Genomic DNA, 15,145 nt, shown 5'->3' with positions numbered 1-15,145 from the left:
TTTAAATATTGTTTGTTTAGCAGAGATTAACCAGAGAAAACTCTAACAATAGTGATTGGAAAATCGAAAATCGTGGTCTCATGGGAAATATGGTTGTTAACAAGTTTAAAGCGTGGACTTATTCATTTTAAGACCGTCATGGGTCATTTTGACTTGATCAACAATAAAAAATAGTCATTTATAAAGTGCATGACCATAATATCTTCGACTTTGAAGTTCAATAATAAAAGTAAGAGCAAGACGACCACTCCAATAGCAGGTAGCCCTCTATTATAAAGTTAGTGAAAATAATATTCTAAGTAACTCTAATTCTTGAACTTTTTGGTTTTGAGTCATTCAGGTACTGTTTGGTTAGAATAACGAAAACAGTTGTTTAAAGAGAGAAACTCTAACAATGGTGATTGAAAAATCAGAAATCATGATTCCATCAAAACCGTGATTGTTAACAACTTTGGACTTTTCTAGTTGGAGTTCAATACATATCATTTTAACTTGATCGAGAATTAAAAATAGTCATTATATTAGTACAAAAAAAGTTTATGGATCATAATATTCGATTTTAAAATTTAATAATAAAAATATGTTCACGGATATACTTTGCCCCATAAACATAGCATCAAACATTTCATATATATATATATATATAGTTCTAAAAGTATCTGATGCATCAATTCAGTATATATGTACTTTGTTTTTTTATATGATTTCACCATTAGTTACAAGGTATAATTCAATATATAACTGTAAATATATATTATGTTGCTATTAGATATATAATTCACAATTACCCATATTTAAAATAATGTACATTCTTTCCACAAAAAATAATGTACATTAATTTTTCTTAAATAAAAATAAATAATGCACATTAATTAATAGACATTTATTTCCGTAAGTAACACCCAGATCCAATACATATTGGTGAAGAAGATGAAGGAAAAAAAATCCATAAAATCAAATACTAAAAAAATTAGAAATAATTAATATTTCTAATATAATAATTGAAAACTATTTGATAAATTACTATAGTAATTACCAATAGTGTGGATTTTATCTTATTGAAACAAAAAGAGATGAAATGAATAAGGCTATATTAACCGAGTTTTTTGTTCATGGCTAACTCAGATCGGAACAATGTACCAAAATCAAAATGATCGGGGCTCGGGATGGTTTTTAAATATGAGTGAAAGTGAGATGGGAAACATCACCACAGACACCATTTATCAGTGGATCATGGATCTATCACTGATTGAGTGGCGGAACGAGAGGGGGGCTAGCAGGGGCTCCAGCCCCGGGTAGCATCCGAAAATCTAAAAAAAATTATTAGTTTCCATGGAAATTTTGTAGAAGCTTCAAACCCTAGCCCCTCATATTATATGTTTTAATTTCTGTTTTTTTTTTAAATTCCTTAATTCAAAACCGCGTCGCTTCACTCGTTTCACTTAATGAGTGAAACGACTTCGTATAGTATAAAGGAATTGGAAGAAAAAAGACAGATTATATTGCTAACCTAATTTCAATTGAAATCATTTTGCTGATCGTTTTCTACGCTTCTTCCCTGCTTTAGGAAAATAGTTTCTCTCCGGTCAGCCTCCACCGCTGCTGCCGCTCCTCCTACCACATATGTTTTTGGTCGGAAATCGGAATAATCTCCAGCTAGGTTAGTAATTTCAATTCAAGTTTATAACCTAGCTTTGGAAATTGGAATTTCAATTGAAGACTGCTTTTCCCCCTAATTTCAAATGAAAGACTGCTAAAACTAAACTAGAATTGGAATTTTAATTTTAATTGAATGCTCTAATTCCCCTAATTGGCTAATCGGAAACTGGAAGTGGATGGGTTTCATCTTGCTTGACCGTTGTCGATGAAGTCGCTGGTCTCTTAGAACCGGAGATATTGGCCCTTTTCATTTTGGTTGATTCTATTAATATTTGGTTGAGTCTGGTTCGGTTTGGCCTTCTTTTAGTGATTAATATTTAATCCTTCAACATTATGATTATGTGGTTTTAGGACCATCCAGGCATGATCATGAGTGGAGCTTCTTCATTGAATTGATTGTTGCAAATTCTCTGCAACCCAATTAAGTGTAAAACATGATAGTTCACTTTATTGTAACTGGATAGTTGACTTTATTACCTCTTGATTAATCTTTAAAGTTCCATAAGTTTGAGAAATTAAGATTGTAGAAGGTTTGGTTGAAAATTCAGATTGTGCAGTAAGCTTGAATTTTCTGTGGTACTGGTTTTATTGTGGCCTCTTTGGTTTAATATGAATAAAGTGTTTCATAGATTTGGGGATGTTAGTTCCACTCTACTAGTTAATAATGATCGGAATTTGTTAAATGAATTTCAAATATGTAATTTTGCATATGGTTCACTGTTTCTGCAGTTTTTTTTCTTATGCTGATATGCATTATGAGCTAGGCAGCTTCAATTTTGTTTTGGCATATGAAGTTCTTTGCTTGAGTGGTTTTAGATTTTTGGATATATTTTTATTGACGTTTTAAAAATTTTGTTATTAAATATTGAGCCCCGGGTCAATTGGAATCCTGGTTCCGCCACTGGCATTAACTATCATTGACATAGTATCATAGTATGACAACCTTATTTATTGATTAAATTTCAATACATGATGAGGTGGACTTGTTGTGTTGTATATGTTTCAAGTCTAATGAGCATCCGTTTGTAGGGCTGTATCATATATTATAATAAAAGCGATTATTGGGCTTTAATAATAAACTTGAACTTATAATAAAAAGTATAACAACAACAACAACAACAAAGCCTTAGTCCCGAAATGATTCGGGGTCGGCTAACATGAACCATCATATAAAACCGTGAAAATCAAGTCGTGTCAGCGACACAGATTCGCTCCCTCCACTCCGTCCTATCCACTACCATATTTTCCTCAATTCCCAATAAACTCATATCACTCTCGATCACCCTCCTCCAAGTTCACTTAGGTCTTCCCCTACCCCTCACCACTACATCCCTTTGCCACTCTTCGGTTCTCCTAACCGGCGCATCAAGCGCTCTACGTCTCACATGGCCAAACCACCTTAGTGGGTTTTCTCTCATTTTATTCTCAATAGATGTGACCCCTACTTTTGTCCTAATTATTTCATTACGCACCCGGTCATTTCTCGTGTGACCACACATCCATCTCAACATACGCATCTCCGCCACCGACATCTTATGGATGTGGCAGTGTTTCACTGTCCAACACTCCGTACCATATAACAATGCTGGTCTAATTGCCGTCCGGTAGAATTTTCCCTTCAATCTATTAGGCATGCCGGGATCACAAAGGAAACCCGTAGCACTCTTCCACTTCGACCAACCAGCTTTAATCCTATGAGCAACATCTCCATCTACTTCTCCATCCGTTTGGATAATAGATCCTAAATACCGGAAGCAATCCGAGGCCTGAACAACTCTCCCATCTAGGGTGATTGTCCCTGCATCCCTACTCCTACGGCCGCTAAACTTACACTCCAAATATTCTGTCTTACTTCGACTCAACTTAAAGCCTCTAGATTCTAGAGTTTGCCTCCATAGTTCCAACTTCATCTCCACTCCTTCTTTCGTCTCATCAACCAACACAATATCATCTGCAAACAGCATGCACCATGGTATACCATCTTGAAGTGAACTTGTTAGTTCATCCATAACGATGGCAAAAAGAAATGGGCTTAGTGCGGAACCTTGATGCACTCCAATCGTAATAGGAAACTCTTCAGTCTTCCCAACACTAGTACGTACACTCGTGCATACTCCCTCATACATGTCCTTTATGATGTCAATATATTTCCGCGAAATGCCTTTCCTTATCAAGGCCCACCAAAGTACTTCCCTTGGTACCTTATCATATGCTTTGTCCAAGTCAATGAAAACCATATGCAAGTCTTTCTTCTTATTTCGATAGTGCTCCATTAATTGTCTCATTAGATGGATGGCTTCCATAGTTGATCTTCCTTTTTCGAGATCTTCACCGTCCTCCTTAGCCTTTGTTCAATCACTCGCTCCCAAAGTTTCATAGTGTGACTCATTAATTTGATTCCCCGATAGTTGGCACAATCTTGGACATCGCCTTTGTTCTTATACAAAGGGATTAAGGTATTTTTCCTCCATTCTGATGGCATCTTATTGTTTCTCCAAATTTTGTTGAAGAACGTCGTCAACCATTCGATTCCTCTTTCTCCCAAACATCTCCAAATCTCAATAGGGATGCCATCAGGTCCTACTGCTTTCTTCACCTTCATCTTACTTAATGCCATTTTGACTTCACCCTTTTGAATTCTCCGCAGGCATTCATGATTTATCATATCGTGATGGATACTTATATCTCCAACATCTTGTTGGCGATCTCCATTAAATAAGTCATCAAAATAGGACCTCCATCGTTCCTTGATATCTTTATCTCCAACTAGGACTTTCTGGTCCACATCCTTCACACATTTAACTTTTCCGAGATCTCGCGTCTTCCTATCTCTCATCCGAGCAATTCTATATATGTCTCTTTCCCCTTCTTTCGTATCCAATCTTGTATACAGATCCCGATTCACCTTTGCTCTAGCATCTCGTATGACCTTCTTTACTTCCCTTTTAGCCTCTTTGTATTTTTCGTAGTTCTCGTCACTCCTACATTTCCCCAATAGTTTATAGGATTCTCTCTTACTCTTTACTGCTTGTCGTACTTCTTCTGTCCACCAAGATGTGTCCTTACCCGGTGGCATGCTACCTTTAGATTCCCCTAGAACTTCCTTCGCTACTTCCCTTATACTATGCTCCATCTTATTCCATATCGAATCTATATCTGAATCCATATTGCAAGTCCAAATATCTTTTTTGGTCATCTCATCCACAAATTTTTGTTGATTCTCCCCTTGCAATTTCCACCACTTAATCTTAGTCTCTACTTGAGGTGTTTGTTTTCTTATACATTTCCTACTTCGAAAATCTAGCACCACTACTCTATGTTGGGTTGTCGTACTCTCACCAGGGATCACCTTACAATCAATATAACTCTTTCTCCAAGCACTCCTTACTAAGAAGAAGTCAATTTGGCTCGCATTACCGCCACTCCGATAAGTCACTAAGTGGGATGTTCTCTTCATAAACCATGTGTTCATGATACTCAAGTCATAGGCTGATGCGAATTCCAAAATATCATTTCCTGCTTCATTCTTATCTCCAAAACCATACCCTCCATGAACACTCTCAAACCCATCTCGCCTAGAACCCACGTGTCCATTGAGATCACCCCCTAGTACCATTTTTTCATCCCTAGGAACCTGTTGCACCACTTCCTCTAAGTCATCCCAAAAAGCTTGTCTTATAGACACATCTAATCCTATTTGTGGCGCATATGCACTAATGACATTCACAACCTCATCCCCTATCACTAGCTTAACACTCATAATTCTATCGCTCTTCCTAGACACCGCTACTACCTCATCAATATACTCCCTATCAATAAGAATACCTACTCCATTTCTACCCTTATCCTTTCCTGAGTACCAAAGCTTATAACCCCAAGGAGCTATCTCTCTAGCCTTGGCTCCAACCCACTTGGTTTCTTGTAGGCATAATATATTTATTCTCCTCCTCTTCATAACATCTACAATTTCAGCTAATCTTCCTGTCAAAGAACCTATGTTCCATGTCCCAAAGCGTAACCTACTACCCTTACCCCTACCCCTACCATTACCGTGGACTAGCTTATTTACCCGCAACCCTTGCATATTTGACACCACCCCCGGGTCCTGGGGTGGCGCGCCGCTTCGGGGCGACGACCTAGCAACCCTTGCACATTTATCACTACACCCGGGTCTAGGAAGTGCAGCGCGTCGCTGAGTAGGGAACGCCCCAACGGTATTTATATTATGGTTCATGTCATAAGATGTGGCTAAGTTTTACGCTGGCCGCCACAAACCTACCGCAACCCTCCTCCTTTGTCCGGGCTTGGGACCGGCTGTAAAGGCCACCAAGTGACCCTCACAGGCGGAGTTTTATAATAAAAAGTATAATTGGACAAAACTATCAATTTGACCTTTTAGTTCAAATAGTTTCATGACAAATGTAAGTAGAGGTAGAGACGGCACGAAGGTGCCATTATACTCCCGACCGTCGACAATCACTCATAAGATGAGTGGTTTCGCATTCTCTTTCTCAAGGAAGCAATTTAATCAAAAGCGCAAACTTATAGTTAAGGTTCAAGAATAACTTCTATTATTATCTTTGACACAACATTACGTGAATGCCCTCTAAGTTTGAAGTATATACAACATAACTCTGTTTTGCTATATGTTGAAACTCCATCAGATTGTCAAGATTCAAACCTTCGGCCACTTAATTTAAGTGGCTCTGATACTATGTCAATGAACAAATTGACCTAAAGCTTAAACTTATAGTTGAAGAATCACTTTTATTGAACCTCTAACCAATTGAAACACCATCAAACATCTTAACCATCTGGACTCATTCTTGTTAATCATTCACTAATTAAGTAAGAAATATTAGAATTTTAAAATATTAGAATTTTAAAATATTAGAATTTTAAAATATTAGAATTTTAGAACAATTGATAAAATAGAATCTTTTCTTTTGTTAACCATTCACTAATCGTATCTCCTGCAATTTACCCATTCTCTGCTTCCTTCCTTATTTTCTAGGGATTTATCTCCACCCACTCCACTCCATCGCCACCTCCACCTCCACCTCGCACCACCACCTCGCACACCGCCGTTCGTATCTCCAGTCAGTCCACTTCTCACGGCGCCGGAAACAGGGAGCGGCTTCTCCACCGTCGCCTCCACCTCCTCCACCTCTCGATCTCCACCTCTTCTGCACAAAATAGGGTAAGTTTTCTAAAGTCTAAAGTTTTATATTTGAAATTCTAAACTCTGTGTTTGTTGCTTTTTATTTATTTTTTCCTGGTTAGCAGAAAGTTTGTCTGTTTGAAATGGTTTCTTCTGTTTGACATTCATATATTCATAGTTGATAATCGATAATTTTGTACTAAATGGGTAAACGGGGATCCCGTGGGGCGGGGACGGGACAGTTTTTGTCCCCATTTAGCTGGCAGGGACTGGGGAATCCCCGTTTTGTTTACGGAACGACTTCATTCAGTTAACCAGTTAACGACAGTGGAAGGACGTCGTTTCTTTAAAAAAAAAGAAAAAGAGATAAAAGGTCTTGTGAGGCTGTGAGCTGTTTATTTATACTTTTGCTACTGTTGGCCTTGTTTGTCTTGTTATTGAATGACTTCGGTAGTAATTGCATCTGGTAACAATATAATAATCAAACACAAAGATTGCTTGCTTCATTATGTTGGCATGTATATCAATTTATAAAATTAGTTAGAGAATTAAGTTACACGTTTGATTTATGAAGTCAAAACAAGAAAAATAATATAACGACTCGAGCGTGTAGATTAGTACCCTGCTCATCTTTTCTAATGTTTTTTTCATAGTTTCAGGGGAATAAAAAGTGTTATTTTGGGTAATTGTGTGTTATGACTTGTGTATAGTACTGCCATTTGGATTTGAGACTGTTACAGTGTGTTATTATTCTGTTTTATTTAGCTTCGTTATTCAACACATTTGTCGATGGACTTTCAACATAAAGCAAAATTAGCTTATGTTGTACACGCTTTAAATATGAGGGCATTCACTTCTAGAGTTGTATCAGATATTATAATGTAAAGCTAGTATGACCCTTAACTATGAGCTTAACCTTTTGGTTCAAATGATTTCTTGACAAATATAAACAGAATTAGAAAGGGCATGGAAGTGTCATTATACTCCCGACCGCCATGAATCACTCATGTGCTTGAAATGACACATGTCATCTTGTTATATGTTGAAATTCCATAAATAAATGAGATTGTCAATAGAGGTATATTTAGATCTTATCCTTATAATAAAGGCTATTATTGAGCATTAATCAAGAGGCTCTGATACCATGTCATGGAACCAATTGAACTAAAAGTTCAAGCTGGTAGTTAAGTCTCAATCATAGATCTTATATTAATCTTTGATAATAATCAAGGTTCAAGAATAATTTTATTATGATCTAGCATGTGGTCAATTAAAACTATCCCATATATATTTTATTTTTTTCCCGTGAAGCACAATAAAAATTGAGCCATTTTGTATGATAAAGGGCGGCCCGGTCGCACTACGCGTCCCCGCTGAGCGAGGGTCCGGGGAGGGGTCCCACCACAAGGGTGTACTGGGGGCAAGCCTTCCCCTGCCAATTTATTTGGCAAGCCTTCCCCTGTCATTTTGTATGATGAGAGTATATAATTAACCTATATCCCTTTAATTTAATTAACTTCATTGATATACCCTTTTTTCTTCTTCTTTCCCTTTCCACATTATTATTCAGATTTACCGTTGATCTTTTATTTGCTTTACACTGTCCTTGTTGATCTAGAGGTTAGATGCAATTTATTGAGCTTTTATCTGTTCAACTTACAGTATTTTTGGATCAATTTGTATTATTATTTCCCTAGGTATTTACATCTTCCACAAATTGTGAATTGGTTTTGAGTTCTTTCAAATTTTTGGGAGAAAAGAGCCCTTAGATTCTTTTCCAATAGAAATTAGAAAGTATTCTGAGCTGTTCTAGGGCTGCTTTTTTGAAGACCGTTGTTGGAGAAAAAGCAATTTGGAAAAGGAAAAAGGGTAATTGCCCAAAAGTAGCACAACTGTTCTACCAAATGACACTTAAGTTTCTTTGCTTAAAACACAGCTGAATTTCTCATTTGATAACCATGCTTGATGATGCAGGTGATTGATTTGCCTTGATGGCTGAGCAGAAGCACAGAATCTTGATGGTTTCTGATTTTTTCTATCCCAACTTTGGTGGTGTGGAAAACCACATTTATTACCTATCGCAGTGCTTGTTGAAGCTTGGTCACAAGGTATAGTGTCATGAAACTCTATCTAAATTTGGCAATAGCCTTCAATATTGTCTTACAATCTGGATTTTGTATTACCTTTCCTTCAAAAAAAAAATTGGTGTCACTCTTCCTGTCCGTGTGGAGCAGTATCATATTTAATTTCCTTTTGAGTTTAGATACGAGTTAATTGCTTAAACTATTTAAGGCATGATTCCCAGGTGGTCGTTATGACTCATGCTTATGGTAATCGCTCTGGAGTCCGATACATGACTGGGGGTCTTAAGGTTTACTATGTACCTTGGAGACCATTTGTTATGCAGAACACGTTACCAACTTTTTATGGAACACTTCCAATTATAAGGACTATTCTTATTCGAGAAAAGATATCATTGGTGCATGGACATCAAGCCTTCTCAACTCTTTGCCATGAAGCTCTGATGCATGCACGCACTATGGGTTATAAGGTTGTGTTTACTGATCATTCACTGTATGGTTTTGCTGATGTTGGAAGCATCCACATGAACAAGGTATTGCAGTTTACTTTAGCAGATGTGACCCAGGCTATATGTGTTTCCCATACTAGCAAGGAAAACACAGTGTTACGATCAGGTCTACCTGCAGAAAAGGTTTACGTAATACCAAATGCTGTGGACACTGCTGTGTTTAAGCCTGCCCCAGGGAGACCTATTGGGGACAAAATTGTCATTGTCATAATAAGCAGATTGGTTTACAGAAAGGGTGCAGACTTGCTTGTTGAAGTCATTCCAGAAGTTTGCCATTTGTATCCAAATGTGAGTTTTTTAGTCCCCAGTTTCTTTTTATTCTTTGTTGTTTGTGCCACTTTATTCTCTTGGAACCTTATCTTAATGAAACATTTTTGTTTTCATTTTTATTTATTTAGTTCAAATTGGAACGTTAAGAGCTAAAATGAAGTTTCTCTCCTATTCCAATAGTCGCCCCACCCTACCTTAGCAGACAAACCAGGGCTCTCGTAGTCGAGGTTCCCTACCTTTTCATCAGGCATTTCCTTATTGGATTGGCCTTTTTCCAGTGATTCTAAGTTTTTGTCCATGTTATACTGTTCAGTGCATGGTGGGCTCTGGTTACTTGATAGGTTAATTCAGGTCACAAATGTTTATTATTACATTGAACCTGTCAATAAATAGTTCCATTTGTGAATTTTTGTTAAGGTACGTTTTGTTGTTGGTGGTGATGGACCGAAACGGGTGCGACTGGAGGAGATGAGGGAAAAGCATTCTCTTCAAGATCGAGTTGAAATGTTAGGTGCTGTGCCCCATGCTCTTGTACGGTCTGTCCTGATTTCTGGCCATATATTTTTGAATAGGTAACAAGCTCTTTTGTTATCAAATGTATGGAAATAATTACTTGTATTCTGTTTCTTTTCCTCTGCAATATAGTGAAGTTCGATCTTAAGCATTGTAATGGCAACAACACTACAATCAATAAAATATTACTGTGAAAATTTTGAGAATTAACGAGTCCCCTTCAATTACCACTGCAAATATTGTATTGTTTAAGAACTATAGCATGTATGGGAGCAGAAACTTTTGAAATGTTTGTTGTGTTAACAACTGCAAAATATCTGAATCTGACTCACACACTGAGGCACATGCTCAAATTGATTGAAACTCGCATGTAATTAATACGTAAAAGGTGAATAAAATGGATTAATGCTTACAATAAAATTATTTATATCTTATTTTTCTTTTGCACACTTTATGACAGTTCTTTAACAGAAGCATTCTGCATAGCAATATTAGAGGCTGCTAGCTGTGGATTACTGACAGTCAGTACACGTGTAGGAGGTGTCCCTGAGGTAGGCATCTTTCATTGATTAATATGGTTAATTATGTTTATTGCTTTTAAATGTTTTGCTAATGAGATTCTGGAAACTCTCTTTCTCTGTGTAGTGTAGGTTCTACCAGATGACATGATTGTACTTGCAGAACCAGATCCTGGTGATATGGTACAAGCAATTAGGAAAGCAATTTCGCTACTTCCAAAAATTGACCCACGAGTTATGCATGATCGTGTAAGTGAAGTGAAGTGAATTTCATATAAGCATATTGCTTTTCCCAGATATCTGATTTCACATTTTCTGATAGATGAAGAAACTCTATAGTTGGCATGATGTGGCCAAAAGAACAGAGATAGTCTACGATCGTGCATTGAAATGCCCCAATCAATTTTTTTTAGAACGGGTTTCGAGGTAAATTATAAGATCCAATGTTTGTCATATGATGGTCTTTTTTTTTTTTGGGTCCATAATCAGATCAGATGATCCAAACTTGAGTATTTTGATCATAAAGTTTCTTATTAAAAGAGTGTCATTTATTGAAGCTTAATGCAACCAAACTGGTGTGATTGTGCTGCCTATATATATATATATATACTACCTCCGTTTCATATTACATGTCTTTCTAGAGATTCTTTTTTGTTTCATATTACATGTCGTTTTATATGATCAGCACACGTTAAATCATCATTTTTTCTGCTATAAAACGTGGGTTTACGAAAATTAATGAGCATAATGGACTTATTATAGAATAAATAAATATTGGAATCAATAAATAAGGGACAACAATGTCTTTTTTCTAATATCCTTAATTTCTGTATAACTCTCTAAAAAGTCATGTAATATGAAACGGAGGGAGTATTATAAATGAAGCAGTTTGAATGGTTGGTGACAACGTTATTTATTTATGTAGGTACCTCTCTTGTGGAGCTTGGGCAGGGAAGCTTTTTTGCGTAGTTATGATCATTGATTTTCTGCTATTGCATCTAGTGCAGTTATGGCAGGTAAGATCTCTTTGTACATCCTTTTAGGTGTTTTAGAGCATCTTGAATCTCATATCTCTGCATTTTCATATTCCATTAGCCGGTAGAGGATATCGAGGAGGTGCCCGAATCAGCTTATCCTAATGGCGAAGAAACACAGAGCCAGTCAGGATGATCTCTCTTTTACCTTGAAAGAGTAGGTGTCAGATTTCGCAATGTTTACTTCCTTAGAGGGCGAGCCTTGGCGCAACAGTAAACGTTGTTGTCGTGTGATCAAGAGGTCACGGGTTCGAGTCTTAGGAGCGGCCTCTTGCCAAATAAATTGGTAGGGGAAGGCTTGCTCCCAGTACACCCTTGTGGTGGGACCCCTTCCCGGACCCTCGCTCAGCGGGGACGCGTAGTGCACCGGGCCGCCCCCTTATAATCTTCTGTTATGTGGAAAAATTAGCAGCTGTCGTTTTATTATTTTTGTCCTACGTTTTGTATTAACATTTTCCCTAAAGATTAGTTACAACTTATATGACATGTGGTCTGTCATGCTGTCATCATTTTTCGTTTTGGTGTGACGGTCATATATTTTGTACGTTGTCCTTTGGATGCTTATCAATGAAAATATCTAGAAACCTTTATAAAGTGTTTCATGGGCTAACTTAAAAAAAGCCCAAAGTCCATGACTTGTGAGATTAGGGCAGGACAGTAACACAATACGTTAACACGCCTTCCACTTTTCTGCGTTCTCTTATTCTTCTATACGGATGTAATAGCCTCTATGGAATCCACTTAGAAATCAAATCCAATCTCCGTATCAAAACTTAGAGATGATGAAGTGAGAGACAACATCGAGCTGCAGAGATTGGATTCCACCTTTAAGTCTTCATCCGCAATGGAGTGGGCGCGAGTCTAGTTAGCTAAGAAGAAGGGAGAACGGTGTTTCCATAGATCCGAGTTTCAGTTCCTTTTCTAAATTCTCACTACTCCAGGAGTAACTGCTAGGTATGCATATGCTCAATTTTTTTATTTCTGCTTCCACATTTCGTATTTTGATATTTGAAAATTTTGATGCTATGCCTATATGTTTTAACCCAAATCTGCCCAAGTACAATCTTCCAGAATATCTCTTAGGTAAATTATATCCGCTATAGTCTCTTCCGGGAAACATGACTATGGCGAAATTAATACTGTTCTGTTTCTGCTTTTTTATTTGTTTAGCATCAATTGAATCCCTTAGACTTTCCAGCAAATGTTGTCATGGTTCTAAATTCTATAATGTTGTTGATTTTCGTGGGAATCATACTCTATCTCACTCTTAATTCCATAGAAAAAACTCACAAATTAAGATGCTTCTTGTGGTTCTCAGGTCACCAATTTCTCAGCCAGGTATTACTTCGCCTGGATTTTACAGAAGCATCAGGGCCTTCTTTTATAGGCATAGATAAACGACATCTTCCATTCAATATATTATCAGGGACTTCAATGTCATGCCCTCACGTTGCTGGCATTGTTGGTCTCATCAAACCATCCAGCTGCTATTAAGTCTGCAATCATGACTTCAGGTATTATCTTCTACTCAATTTCTCATGTTTTTACATGTCATTTTGGTAATAAAATTATAATTATTATGTAAGAAAACCAGTTAAAACTTTCATATTTTTATGTCATCCAAACTTGTAAAGAAATTACACCAAATGTAACACGATGTTTGTGAGGTTTCAGCAAAAAGTAGAAGCAATATCAGAAAACCAATTGCTACTGAATCTCTTGATAAGGCAAATCCATTCAGGGCACATCTGGCTTGAGCGTGCAATAGAACCAGGATTGGTTTATGATTTAAGCGGCACAGATTACCTTAATTTTCTGTGTTCAGTTGGGTATAATCAAAACCCAAATATCAATATTTGTTGAAGAGCCATACAAGTGCCCATCAGCAAACACAACAAGTTTGCTAAACTTAAATTACCCATCCATCACAATCCCTAACCTCTCAGACACTGAAATTTAGTAGAAGATTGAAAAATGTGGGAAATTCATGTGTATATAGAGTTAAGGTGGAATATCTGTCAAGGTTGAGCGCCGGTTAGGAGAACCAAAGGGATGTAGTGGTGAGGGGTAGGGGAAGACCTAAGCAAACTTGGAGGAGGGTGATCGAGAGTGATATGAGTTTATTGGGAATTGAGGAAAATATGGTAGTGGATAGGACGGAGTGGAGGGAGCGAATCTGTGTCGCTGACACGACTTGATTTTCACGGTTTTATATGATGGTTCATGTTAGCCGATCCCGAATCATTTCGGGACTAAGGCTTTGTTGTTGTTGTTGTTGTTGTTGAGCCCATGAAGTTGAAATTCAACAAGTTTCCATGTTACAGTTAAGGGCATGGATAATATTATTGGAATGAATAGATATGTGTTTGGGGAGATTGTTTGGTCTGATAGGGTGCATATTGTTCAGAATCCTCTAGTTAGAGGTGGCAATTTCTGACACGAAAACACGATTACAGAGCCAACCCGACTGACACGACACGACACGATTGATACGAAAATCATTTTTCTAGCATTTATAACATATAAAACCATATGGAACATAAATATGAGATAACACGATTTTGATATGAAACAAGATAATTGCCAGGTCTACCTCTAGTGGTCAAGATGGCGGCCAATTCTCATGCTTAAACTAAATTAGTTTTACTTGATATGTGTAAAATGTTGTTGAGTTACTTGTATTTGGAACGCTCTTTTTATTTGTTTTTTCAAGTGTTTTTCTCCTTTGATTCAGCTCTATGTATCTCTTAGGGAAATTATATCAGCTACAGTCTCTTCTGGAAAACAATGCTAAGGCATCCGTAATGACACTGTATGTGTTAAGACTACCTCTAACCAAGGCAGGCGCACCCCTGGCTGACATCGCCCGCCTGACGCACACAGAGGCGCTGACCCCTGAGCCTGGCCTCAGTCACGTCTTTGATTCCAGACGTTTCTGCTACTGTAATTTCTTTAACATTTGTTTTGCTTCGGATCTTCTGGTAGCATTACTTCAGTTTTTTCTTAATATTTTTGTGCAAGACTAGTAAAGAGGAGAGGAAAGGAAAAATAGGGAGACAAATGAAGGATTCAGTACATGCTTCAAAGGAGATATGCATAACTCATTGTCTTTATTTACATGAAGAAGTTCAATTGTTGATCAAGTGATTTAATTTTAGGTTCATTTATGATTATGTTGGTAGAGGGCGAGCCTTGGCGCAAGAAGGTCACCGGTTCGAGTCTTAGGAGCGGCCTCTTGCCAAAAAAGTTGGCAAGGGAAGGCTTGCCCCCAGTACACCCTTGTGGTGGGACCCCTCCCCGGACCCTCACTTAGCGGGGACGTGTAATGCTGCACCGGGCCGTCCTTTATGATTATGTTGGTGACATATTTAAACTTTAGTTATTTTTTATTTTAGATCTT

The 15,145-nt window shown here is 37.5% G+C and overlaps 1 protein-coding gene across 5 annotated transcripts; it reads left to right on the top strand.

Annotated features, from left to right (window-relative positions):
• Positions 1-1,515: 1,515 nt before the first annotated feature.
• Positions 1,516-15,139, top strand: LOC136235629 (phosphatidylinositol N-acetylglucosaminyltransferase subunit A). Of its 5 annotated transcripts, none has more exons than XM_066025445.1 (13): positions 1,516-1,660; positions 6,674-6,859; positions 8,795-8,928; positions 9,126-9,698; positions 10,098-10,252; positions 10,654-10,744; positions 10,844-10,960; positions 11,034-11,137; positions 11,637-11,727; positions 11,807-11,902; positions 12,491-12,699; positions 13,064-13,259; positions 14,497-15,139. In XM_066025445.1, exons 3-10 carry the CDS (start codon positions 8,812-8,814, stop codon positions 11,879-11,881), a joined length of 1,323 nt encoding a protein of 440 aa, XP_065881517.1. In that variant the 5' UTR covers positions 1,516-1,660; positions 6,674-6,859; positions 8,795-8,811; the 3' UTR covers positions 11,882-11,902; positions 12,491-12,699; positions 13,064-13,259; positions 14,497-15,139. The 5 variants fall into 5 exon arrangements, with proteins under 5 accessions (XP_065881517.1, XP_065881516.1, XP_065881513.1 ...); XM_066025444.1 differs by having other exon boundaries at positions 12,471-12,699; XM_066025441.1 differs by having other exon boundaries at positions 11,807-12,699.
• Positions 15,140-15,145: the final 6 nt, after the last annotated feature.

The sequence above is a fragment of the Euphorbia lathyris genome, chromosome 7 (assembly GCF_963576675.1).
Source record: "Euphorbia lathyris chromosome 7, ddEupLath1.1, whole genome shotgun sequence".
Lineage (NCBI taxonomy): Eukaryota > Viridiplantae > Streptophyta > Magnoliopsida > Malpighiales > Euphorbiaceae > Euphorbia > Euphorbia lathyris.
Note: the sequence above shows the minus strand (reverse complement) of the source record. Positions and strands in the feature narration are given on the sequence as shown.